The sequence below is a fragment of the Tetrao urogallus genome (genome assembly GCF_951394365.1).
Source record: "Tetrao urogallus genome assembly, chromosome: 11".
Classification (NCBI taxonomy): domain Eukaryota; kingdom Metazoa; phylum Chordata; class Aves; order Galliformes; family Phasianidae; genus Tetrao; species Tetrao urogallus.
Genome location: NC_136824.1, coordinates 7,034,293 through 7,046,875, shown reverse-complemented (window position 1 = coordinate 7,046,875; position 12,583 = coordinate 7,034,293). Strand labels below are relative to the sequence as shown.

At 46.5% G+C, this 12,583-nt stretch overlaps 1 protein-coding gene across 3 annotated transcripts in view; it reads left to right on the top strand.

The window, feature by feature from the left end:
- Window positions 1-12,583, top strand: part of NTRK3 (neurotrophic receptor tyrosine kinase 3) — a gene marked incomplete at both ends in the record, with an annotated part of 177,561 nt that overhangs the window by 160,175 nt on the left and 4,803 nt on the right. Inside the window, one exon of one of the 3 annotated variants that reach the window (XM_079541057.1) lies at window positions 257-331. The exons of the other annotated variants lie outside the window; for them this stretch is intronic. Coding sequence (XP_079397183.1) covers window positions 257-331 — 75 coding nt within the window. The remainder of the gene's footprint in view (window positions 1-256; window positions 332-12,583) is intronic. 3 annotated transcript variants of the gene reach the window in all.

The following is a 12,583-nucleotide window of genomic DNA, read 5'->3' as shown; positions in this document are numbered from 1 at the left end:
CCCTCCCTCTGCACTGATGCAGGTGACAGTGTGGGATGCAGCTGGCACAGCCATGGGATCTCACCCATCCCACACCCTCATAGCGTTGCAGAGCATTGGGGTCTTGCAGCCAGTGGAAGGCATATGGTTCAGTTAAAGACATACCCTTTCCCTTCTTGTCCCCTCGCTTCATCACCCCCATCCCTCCCTCCCTCTCTCACCCTCCCCTTCTCTTTTTGTTTGTCTCCTTCCCTTGTTTTCACCCATTCACTGTCAGGAAGGGCCGCGTCCGAAGGGCCAGCTCAGCGCAGCGTGGCAGCGACACAGACTGGCACCGCCGGCAGCTGCAACAGTGAGTGGATCCTGACCTGTGGGGGACTGTGCCACTGGGGCATGGAATGACACGTGGGGCTTTGGGACTAGGTTGGGTCCAGTGTGTTTGGCAGCCCAGGGGCTCTCGTTTGCAAGGGGAACTGCTCACGCTTCTCTCCTGCAGCAGCTCTCCAGAGCTTGGCTGTATGGAGAGGGAATGTGGGACGAATGCAAGAGTCCTCAGTGCAACCCTCCTCCGTGGGTGTTCAGGCTGTGTCTGCACTAGTGAACAGTTTGGGATGTCCTCTTCTTTATCTCTATGCAGCTAAACCTCTCCTGCTCTGATCAGGATGGTGTTTGCTCCACCCAGTAGGAGTTATTGACTCATAGAATCAATAAGGTTGGAAAAGACCACTAAGATCATCTAGTCCAACGCTGACCCGTCACCTCTGCTCACATGTTCCCTCATCAATAGCTTGGATGCTGTTCAATTGGCATGACCCAAAACCTGTCCATTTAAACAGCTGGACCATTTCATTATCAGCCTGAGTGCTTTTTATTTGCTAGTCTACACACAGCAATCTGCAGCTTGGAGCTGTGACTGAGTGGACTGAAAGCATCCCAGTCCCACCACTCTCCTCCCTCAACTGGTGTACAGAGTTCTGAGTTGGGTTCTGCCGGAGGATCTTGGGTTGGCCAAGGTGGTGGCTGAATCTGTTTGGAATTGAGCTAATGCACTCAAAGACACTGCAGAGTGTGATGAGATGGTTCCCCACGTTACTTCTCAATGTCTTCCCTGTGCCAGAGCAGGGCTCTGCTGTAATCGTGCCAGGGTGCGAGTTTAGTTATCACTGATTTTACAGGGGATATGTCAGTGGGTAAGAAGATGTGCCACCAAAAGGTGATTTTTTTTTTTTTTTTTTTTTTTTTTTTTTTTTTTTTGGTTACATTTATCCCTTTCTAAAGCAAAATTGAATTGCAGGGTGTGGATGGGAATTTAGTTCTACGCTCTGATGTAATTTTGTATCCTCAGCCCTGAAGGCAGTTTTTAAAAAATGATTTCCCTCTGTGCCCTGACACTATTTTTTTTTTTTTTTTTTTTTTTTTGCCTTTCAATCATGTTCTTATGACAGAACAAATATCAGAGTTGACCTTTGCAATGCGACATAATAATATGTGACTTCTTTATAGCTCTTTTCATCCAAAATGCTTAGCACACTGCAAATCTGATCCTGCAGCCACTTACCACTGCACTTCGCACTCATTGTGTGAGCGATGCCTAGGGAAACCTGGGGCAAAGACACCCAGAAGTGCTGTACCTCCTTTACTTACAGGATCAGGCCCTAGAGCTGTGCAGCACAAGCCTGTAAACAGCCACATTTTGCAGATTTCTCCCCCCTGTCAGAGTTGCACGACCAGTGTTAATACGACAGCTTCCCCTTGGCTAAAATGTCACAGCAGGTCATGCTTATGTCATATTTATAGCTATCATCTACAGCTATGTTGCTTTTATTACTTTCTCCCAGCCTTGAATGCATGCTAATTAATAAGCTCCCTTAGCTTGTTGTGCACCATTTGATCCTGTAGAAATCACAGCATTTTAACTTATTAGCAAACGGCAATTAAAAATTATAACTGTTCAAGGGGGAGAAGGAACATAACCACTTGTCTTCTGCATCCCTTCTGAAACAGCCTTGCACTGATGCTTCAGGCTCAAGTCCTTTGGCTTGATAGAGGGTGGAAATTCCAGGCTGCAGAACACTTCTGTTGAAAAACACTTTCTGCTCTTCTATTCCTGTTTGAGAAGGGAGGCCTCAGGTGCATGGGAAGGAAGAAGTGACATTCCAGCCTTGGTCTGGGCTGTGGGTTCTATCAATATCCTGTAACCATAGAAAATTTGGCGTGTCTGTTTCCTACTCTTAAAAAAAAGTGATCTCATCTTCACCCAGGAGATATGTACTTAAAAAAAAAAAAAAAAAAAAAGATGGCAAAGGTTTTAAGGAACACAGTTGTTATGGTGTTGGGAGACAGGTAAGTACAGTGGTAATATGTAGGGAACCTGAACGCTGAGCTTTTTGCTGTGCTGGTTTGAAGCAAGTTAATCTTAGAAGTCCTCAGTCGATAGGATCCTGGCACCCATCTCTTTTTGTTTCATTCAGGATAGTCAGAACCTGGAGGGGGCTCTTTTTCCCCCTCTTGGTGATGGGAAGTGGTCACATTTGGGGTTGGAGACCCACCTGCCATCAGCAGGCATCTGTATGTTCTGCTGTTTTCTGCCACCCTTAGAAAATAAATTCATTAAGAGCAGAGAGGACTGGAAGGGATTCCCTGGATCATCAAATCCAATCCCCCGTTGCATCAATCACTTCAGATTTATCTTTTTCATAATCAAGTGCCACTATTAAATGCGCTCCTCAGGGAAAACAGCCCCAGAATCTCATTGCTTTAACTTGTAGATCCTTCTAATTTCCAGCCTATGCTTAGTCATGGCCTGCTCACTGAACAGCAGGTACCTGGCACAGGAGCAAGAAATTTAACACAGTTTTCTTAAAATAACTGCCCAGAAATACTATCCACAAGAAATGCTGAAGCTGCAAAAGGGAACATGCAAGGTCAGGTAATGACAACAGCGGGGCCTTAGCTCACACTTTGTGTCTCTGCCGTGTAGGACATACTTTACATCATCACCTGCCATTAATCTTGTACGATCTGGTGAAGGTACAAGGCAGAAATGCTCGTAGAACGAAAGAACTTCTTTCTGTTCTTCTCTGTAATATTCATTGTGTAACCCTCTGTCTCCTTTACAAAGCGTAACTAAACCTGAGCTAAACATTTGTCTTTTTTTCCCCTTCTTGGCAGGCTTCTTCATGCCACTTATTGCTTTATTGTACAAGCCATTACCTGCACAGCACCTTTGAGAAGCCAGCAAACTGCAATGCCCTGTTTTACAGGTTAGGAAGGGAAGCACAGAGCTATCAGCTGCACTGCCCAAGGGCACACAGAAAGCGTGACAAAAGCCAGAATAAAATTCCACCCATGGAGCTGCAAAGGCAGTAGAGGCATCTGTCCTCTCAGATGCCCCTGCTTCATTCGGTGCGCTCTTGTTCACTCCAAAGCATCAGCACTCATTAGCTCTGACCCAGACAACAGAGCAATGGCACATGAAGAGCCATCCAAGCTTGGATGGAGCATAAACTGCTGGAGCTGCTCAGGAGGAGGTCTCACTTGACAAAACCACATTTGCTTATTTAACTTGGCAGGTATTCAAGTGAAACAGGCATGGGTGGGAGGTGTCAGAGCTGATCTGGGTACCAGCACGGGATTTTGGCGTTCTATTTCAGTGTTCCTGTTTGGTAAAGAAATCTACTCAAAGCCTTCCCCTCCCCCCCCTCCCCCCCCCCCCCCAATCAATATTTAAATGTCATAAGAACTGTGCATTGCCCACCTCGATGCTCCTAACAAATTAATGTATTTTATTAGCCTATAATCTGGAAATCATTGCTGTGGCTGCTATAAAAGCCTGAAGCTCTTCAGTGGGAAAGATGTCAGCAGGTCTAGAGTGTATGCAAATATATGCCATTGCCATAAAGATCCCAGGGGTCAGTAGGCAGTTTCCAGCCTCCAGCAGCAGCAGCTGAGTGGAGCATCCTGTGATGGGGAGCGGGAGTGCAGAGCTCTGTTTTGATTCTCCTGGAGCTGTGATATGTGAATGCCTGGAACTGTGCATAGCTGCTTCTGATGGATTCAGAGGAAAGCATTGGTGCCATTGACAGGGTGACTGCAGGGTAAGGTGATATTGTGATGGGTGGCTACTGAGCAGGTCCCATGCCCTGCACAGAGCCCATGACCTCTTGCAGGTTGCTCCTCATTGGCCTGGGTGAACCTCAAAAATCAATTACCCTTTGACCAGTTGTATTTCCATCTCTGCAGGAGGCTGTGGTGGAAAAGAGAAGTACCAGGATAATTTTCTGTGGTGTTACACAGCAGATTACCCTGTACTTATGGGGTCACCATTTACCATGTAATTAAGACCTCTGATGCAGGGCCGTCTGCTGTAGGTTTCAAAGCAGGGCTTGGAGGAGCGATATCTGCAGGAGGTTGGGGATGAATAGCAGCAATGGCTGCCAATGCTTTCCAGGTTCCATTAGAGACAGCTCTGCTGGTGATGGAGGATCTGCTGATGTGCCCTGTATGTAGGATGGTGCCTGAGGGATGCCCAGGGGTCAGAGCAAGAGGCAGGCAGCAAGACCATGTGCTCTGGACTGCAACTCTTTGTCTTTCCATGCACCCAAATCAAACACCTGGAGCATTTTGATTATCCACCCTAAATTCCAGTAGCAGCTCATTTTACCTCTTGGGTGACAAACACCAGCCAGCCCTGATCGATGCGCAGCATGTTGCTGTGAGGTGAGATTGTGATCACCCTGCCATAACCTCAAAAGCCCCTGAAGAGGTAAGGCAGAAGCAAAGAAGGGATGAAGGAAATGATTTTTGAGGCAAGATAGAAGGAGCTGTACGTAAAGAGTTTGGCTAAGAATGGTCAGAGTGGGGAGATCATAGCATCAAAGAATTGTTTGAGTGGAAGGGACCCTTAAAGGCCTTCTGGTCCAACCCCAAGCACTGAAAAGGGGCGCCTACAGCTGATCAGGTGCTCAGAGCCCCATCCAGCCTGATGTTGAGTGTCTCCAAGGATGGGATATGCTGCCTGATGGCAAATATTTGCAAAGCTGTGAGCCTGAAGATTAGAATATGTTATTGAGAGAAATATGTAAGTTAGTACAGAGATAATGCATTGAACGTGTTGAAGATGAGGCTATGTGACAAGCAGGAAATTTCCATCATGTAAGCAACATTTGCTTATGACTTCCTGAGGGAGACTGTGGGTTGCCACTGGGATATTTGGATTGATGCCCACCAATACCTTAGCAAATCCTTCAGGTCCCTCACAAAGGAGAGGTGGCAGAATGGAATTTAACAGATTTTTTTCTTTTTATTTTTTTTCAGCTCTTCTCTTTGGGCTGTAAAGCTGTTTCATACACAGACTTGAATGTCATTGCCTGTGCATGCTGCATACACATACCCAACACTCTTGGGCTCCAGCAGCTTATCCAGAGGCAGTGAAACCCGCCAAGGCTTTAAGCCCAGTATTTGTAGTCATGTTTTCCCTTGGAGTTGATGCTCCAGCAATTACATAATTGAGGACTGTCCCCATCTGCTCAGCATTCATCTGCAGGGGTCATTCATCCTACCAGACACTGCAGAACATTAGTGGTTTCTTTAGACTCATTCTCCCTTCCATCCTTCCTCTTGTGGCTAACACTAATGGAGAGCTGATGACTAAGGACTCTGCTAGGAAAACCTGCATAGGCCTGAGAGCTGACCAGCAAGGAAGGATTGTCTTATGGCAGAAACAGTCCGATGTGTCCTACTGGGTTTGTGAAGTGAGCCCAGTGGGGTGGGATGTTTGAGGCAGGAATGGAAAAGACACATTCAGGACAACACGAATGAGTCTTTAGGTCTCAGAAAGTTTAACCCATAGCATCATCTAATAGCCATGTCTCTGCAGTGGCCAAAATCGTGTGTAGGGGCTTTGTCTTTTTGGTACAGCACAGCTTACCACTGGCACTGATGAATTGAATCACTTTGTTAGTAGGTGTGATGCTGCAGCCTCCAATAATGAGCTCTTTATTTCAACATGGCTTGCAACGTGTTTGTGTGAGATGCCATCTGTGCTTGCGCTGTGTTCATTAGGAGAAAAGCATAAGCATCTTCTGGAGTTGTTCAGTATTTCTGTCATATTTCCCTGCTGAGAAACCATCATTCACTGAAAGGGTGAGAACTTGTACCCAAAGAAAAGCACTATAACCCCAACAGCTTAAACAGGCCAGAAAAGCCATTAGAGATTGCGTGACTGGAAACCATCCTTGGCTGGCCTATAGGAAATCAGCTAGAAGGAATGATCCAGCTACTTCATTGCTGAAAGTTTTTTTGTCATGGCAAAGCACCAAGGTTCCATCCTCTGATCTGACTGTATGTTTTCAGAAAAGGAAGAGCAGATTTCAATTTTAAATAGATTTCCAACTTTTGTGCCTGCCTACTATGATTGCACGTAAATGTTCTCCCCAGTTTTTGGCTATAATAGGTGCTGTTAAGATTTGTATGAGCAGAACTGAGCATCTGACCCCTTTAACATCTTCATGTGCCATTATATATGTGTGTATAGGCACCCTGGTAAGCAAACAGGCAGCTCACCCAACACACAACAGCAGGCTGTCAGATCCCATGCAGAAAAGGACTGTTCCTACTGGGAGATCCCATGCCCTGGGTTGTATTAAATTTGTGTTTCTGTGCTGCCAGGCCTTTGCTCACTGAAACTGACTTTTAACAAGAAATAGATTCCAAGCAATCAAGCCTAATGAATTTTGAATATTATTATGATTGATGCCAAGGCAGTTGAACTGGTTATCCGACATCCAGAAGTTAAGTAATGGAGCCTTATCTAAATCATGTAGAGTTGTTATTTAGAATGGCTCTGGCTACAGAGAAAGCATTACTGGTTACCCAGAGGGGGGGCACTGTCAAGACAGAGAGAGGGACGATGGAAGGGGAGATTATGAGATACCAATCTGAAAATATTTTATTAGAGAGTGATAGCATATGCAAGCACTTTATTGGTACTATTTCCTAGGCTACATTTCTTAGGCCACTTTGAGACTTCATTTTTATATTAGCAGGTTAGGATTTATTGGTCAAATCTTCTTCCTACTTTCTGGAGCCAGAAACTGAGCTGATTTGCATTCTCTGTGTCGCCAAACGAGTAGAATCCTGATGGATGTGTTTCTTACATTGTGATGGTTTAACTTAGCCTCTATCTGATTAGTGTTTAGGCTATTAAGTATTTCTTGTAGTATTACCAGCTCACTGCAAAATGATAATGCAGATCAGTCATGGACGATTTCTGTTGCTACTCGCAGTCTTTGCAGAGTATGGATTCCCTTTGAAGTTGGAACCAGCTGATAGCTGTACTGTTTCATGGGTATTGGCACATCCTTGAGATGTCTGCCCTAAAAACGTGCAGCGTCTCCTACCTGGTGGAAACAAATTGGTTAGTCCATGTGGTGCCTGACAAACTGGCTACATGGTGACAGGAGTTCAAATGGGTTTAATGCTGTAAGTGAGGTGCCCATATTAGGGCTGTGGAGCAGAAGACCACGGAGGTCACCATCTGCATAGCAGCCCACTGAACCAGCCCAGCACCATTTGCTTTGCAAGCTACAGTTACTCTGCCCCTGTCCCTTCCCAACTGATGAGCGTGGCCCAAGGTCCTCACAATCCATGTGCTGTGTTCATGTTGGAGATCATGATTTTTGGCAGACCCCTCTCCTAGCAGCGGGTAGCGATGCTCTGAGTTATGGGAAGAGAGAGAAGGAATGAGCTATGGTAACGAACGCACCAAATAGATTATTGGCAAACATAATTAAAAATAGATGCACGATTACTCCTCTGTTTCCCTTTTCTTAACCATCCTCTGCATTACCTCTGGCATTTTTAGATGGCAGATAATATAACTGAGAAGACTCTTGGGTACCGGCAGCTCTTGGAGAAGCAGTGATTTATCTCAGGCCTTTTTGAGGTAGCAGAATTTACCTCTAGCTACAGCCACCCCTCCAATTCTGCCCTCCTCCTGTCATTTGCATAAGTAATTGGCAGCTTGTTAATGGCTCATTAGGAATGCTGGAAACCGTGGGATTAAAACATACTCAGTGGAGCAGAAATGAGGGGAAAGGGGAGAAAGGCCACCGTCCCTGCTTGCAAATTATACCACTTGATTTCAAGGCGATTCAGAATTACAGGTCATAAAGCAGCGAGATTGCTAAATGAAGGAAGGAAAAACAATGTCAATGGCAGGCTTTATTCTTAGACTCGTGTTTAAACACAGTACATGCGTCTGGGGGGAAGAAACAGTCCCTTGCCAAACAGTTCTACTGACAGCAGGAAGGTTTCACCCCCATCTCAGCGTTGTGTTAACCCTGCGGAGCTCTCCCTGCTCCTCAACAAATCCATCTGGCTCTTCCCATCACCTCACAGCAGGGACATTTGGTTCCTTTCCCTGCACAAGTCCAACCCTCAGGCAGTGGTGACCCGCATCTTCCCTGCTTCGGGCTGTGTGGGACACTGAGTGCAGCTGTAGGCATGCAGGACACACAGTGACAGGTCACTTTGTACCATGTAAACCTTCTGAAACCTTCTATGTACCGTAAGGTGTCTTTGCTCACTGGTGAAGCAGACAGCAGGCTGCCAGGGAGAAATGGTTGGCTGCAGGGTGATGATGGGTTCAGGTCTGCCATTCTGGGACAGCAGAGCAGGCGTGCAGAGTGATGCATGGTGTGTACAGGGCGCATGCAGAGTGCGGACACAATTAAGCTGAAATAGTTGTCAGAAGCTTTTTGCTGCTTGTTAACTGTTTTTAAGCCCATATTGAGCGCAATGGGAACAGCAAAGGCACAGGACCTGAAGGCAGGAGCTGTGCCGAGACTGTTTGCAGGAAGATCTTTAGAATAGCTTTGAAGAGGAGGGGGCAACTAAGGCTTCAGCCTCAGCTCAGGGCTGGTACTGCTTCAGGCTTTTCAGAGTCAAGAGAAGAGCTTTGGGATTTTGGAGGGTAATTCTTGAAATGGTGCTGTCAAAGATATAGCTAACGCATTTCTTTCCAATGAAACAGAAAGGAAATTACAGATAAAGTGCTGGGGAATCACATCCAGTCACAACGTGCACTTAAATGCAGCTACCTCTAATGTAAACTACTTAGGGACTTACAAGCTTGGCAAGGTGACAGTTGAGGCCATGAACTATGGGACAGCTAATGTTCAGCAAAGCTCAGATCAGTCTGCATGTCAGAATTAATCCCTCTTCTTTGCACAATGTGCCCAGGAATCTATCAGGACTCACGCACGTGAACTGCCGAGAGGACACAGAACTGCCTCAGTTCTGCTGGACCCAGAGCTGATGGAAGGAAGGAGTCAGGGCAGAGCATTTCCCAGGACCATTCAGCACTTAGGACATATGTTCCTGTGCAGCCCAGCCTGGGATGGCAGCCAGGTCTTCAATTAAAGAAGAGCCCAGGTCATGCAAATCTACAGCAGTCAGGGAATGTGTGTCTTATCACTAGGTCTAGAAAGAGGTGATGTGTTGAGTGCATTCTCCTGGAGAGAAATAGCAACAAGGTTCTCATGGTGGGTAGGGTTAGGGGCTGCTTTGCGGTGAGATCCCAGAGCTAGTAGGGTTCAGGAAGGAGAATGTGGGACTGCCTACCAACACCCACCTGTTACTGCTTTGAGAGCTGCATTCCCACGCATCCAAAGTTCTGAGGGTTTTTCAGCCCTGCTCTGGTTTTGATTGTCCGTGTTCTCTCTGTATATTGCACTGCCTTTGCTGAACACTGCTGTTCCACTACCTGCTGCAGCGCTGCCAGGCTCATCGGGGAAGATGTGTCATCTTCCCTTCCTAATCAGCCGGATGTCATTCAGAAAGCTGGGACAAGGAGAACTCTTTCCCTAGACACCAACTTTCCTTCCTAGCAGACAAACCTAGAGCCTTACAATGCTACGTGTATGTAGCACTTATATAGCTTTACATCTTCAAATTGCTGTACTAGCATTAAGTAATTATCTCTCTCCCTAATGGCCATTAACGCTGCCCTTTCCCCAACCTCCCCCAGCTCCCCAGGGTTCAGCTGTAACACAGCAATGAGCTGCTCTGAGGGAGCGGCTGCTTATCTCGCAGTCTGTGGGCTCAAGCATGTAATGAGGCTTCAGAGCACAGCCCTGGTGCCCTGGAGCATCCCAAACATGTGCCATACCCAACATGTGGTTGTAGCCCAGGTCATGCCCTTGTGAGTATCCGTTAGGAAGCGATGGAGATGATATTGCAATTTGGAGATGGAGACAGACGAAGGCAACTTTGGCAGCTGAGAGGATGCGCACTGATTGCTCTTTATTACTAGGATAGTACTGCAAAGTGAAAGAGCGAAGCAGTGGGGAAAACATGTCAATGTGGGCATGGGGAGTTGATCTAGGGAGAGAAAGTTAGAGAGCTAAAAATGTCAAGTGAAGCTCGACAGCCATGGCAATGGGATAAAGAGGCCAGTCTGCAGGTCTGTGAAGCATTAAAATAACAAGGAAAAAGGGTGAGCTTGGCAGCATCAGGATTTAAGGGGGGGGAACAGCAGAGGATTTACTTGTTGTATTTACTTGAAAGCAAAACTCTCTTCCAGGCTGTGTAGTGCCTCTGGGAGAGATGTGTCAGTGCTGCTCTCTGAGGGCACTGCATCTGTAGCAGCCTTGGGAATTGCACCTGAGTGGTGGATGGGATCTCCCAGCATGTGCTCTCAAAAATGTGACACCCTATTGGAGATGCAGAGGATACTTCTGAGGTTCCCACCGATGAACACATCTGAACCACATGTTGTTATCCAAGCAGTGCTGGGCGTTGCTTCATTTTATGTTTCCCCCAAATGAATGTACTCGTTACTACTGGATTTATTTTTAGTAAGACACGACACTCTCCAGACTCGACAAGTCTCACATGACACTGAGGGTGAAGATGAATATTTGACAGTTGCTGGACTCTACCACATGAGCTTAGCCAAGATTGTGTTGTCACATCCCTGGGACAGCTATTGACTGTGCATGTCACTTTACTGGCAATTTGTCACCCAGATGTGTGTGGAGGAGATGAAAGACCTCGACTGCATTATAGTTTATTACAGCTAAGATGGGGTTACTGGCTTCTGTGCTGCTTTCAGGGCCACTCTCAAGTGGTGTGACTCAGGGCATTCCCATGCATGCAGTACTGCTTGAGCTGCTTGTGTAGGCTGAGGATCTGGTTCATAGATTCTGATTGCCACTAGATCGGTTCAAAAGAGTGTGAGATGGGCTCAATGCATTGTGTTAGCTGTAATCTCTGGTGATTCTCCAAGATTCAGGATATTGCAAATGTAGAGACCTTTGTAATAAGTAATCATCTTGAGACCGCTGGAAAAATAAGAGAGCTAGGGCTACTTAAGGGGAAAAAAATAAGCATTAGCTCAAAACAATTTCTGCAACAATCAAGTTTGATGTATGTCGTGTTCTATCGATAACATTTCCTTGGAGCCCTTCACTAGAACAGAAAGCAACTTGTAAAAGCTAGAAATGAAGGAAGGAGCTAAAATTGCAACCAGGGTTTCAAAGGAACAAAGAAAAGAACATTTCCACTTCCATTAAGGGAGTTCAGAGCAGCAAGCTTTGACCACGCCAGCTACGGCGACTCTGCATGGGAAGTGTAGAGCTGCAAGGAGTTTTATCTCCATGCATTGCAGTTCTGAGTATCTCTGCACTTAGGAATGAAAGATGCTCCTGAGACCTTTTGAACTGCTTCTCTCTTTTGCAGCAGGAGGCTGTTTGTGAGGTAGGAGCAGGTCCACAGACCTCTAAGCGCAGTGCTGTGAGCCCAGGTCTGAATGCTGGCAGATCTCAGAGGAATCTGGCTGGTATCCTCCATGCAGAAAACTGCTAAGCATCAGACCCATCTCACAGCCTATTCCAGCACTGCTCCCACAGCACTGTCCCTCCTGCTTCCAAGAAATGGGGCTTGCCTTTGTACTGGCCCCTCCTCACGCTGGTTCAGTTTTAATCAGGCGAAGAAACCTGTGGGAATGTGGGGAAACCAGGAGCTTGGGAGAGAGTTTTGTTTGTAGGAGAAAGATTTTCACTCAAACAAGCATGCAACAATCTCATTATTTTGAGTAGCCACCCATATGCAGAAATCCTAGAAATTTTCTCCCCAGAATCTTTCATAGGATAAAGAGAGATTTCTGCCTGTCTGAATCAGCCACAGTGCTACCAGGTTATTAGCAATTGCTGTTTTGGTGTCCATAATGAGGCGAGCAGGCTGCCAAGCAGCACCACAAAAGCCCCATCTCTCATCACCGCTAAGCCCTCAGCCACTTCATCCTCAGCAGAAAGAAGTGCCGGACTGGTGGCTGTGTGGCTCCCTGCGCCGGCTGGGCTTCTCAATTAGCTGCTTCCCCACAGATGGTGCTTCTTGTGTAGGACAGAAGAGAGAAAAAAAATTTGCCCTGCTTAGACACACTTGTTTAGAAATCTCTAGTGAATCTGAAGGTATATCCATCTGCTTTCAAGCTGTTTGCGTGCGTTCACCTGCTGCATTCACGTGCCTACTGAATCATAGGATCATCTGAGTTGGAAGGGACCCTTCAAGGCCGTCTGGTCCAACTCCCCTGCACTGAACA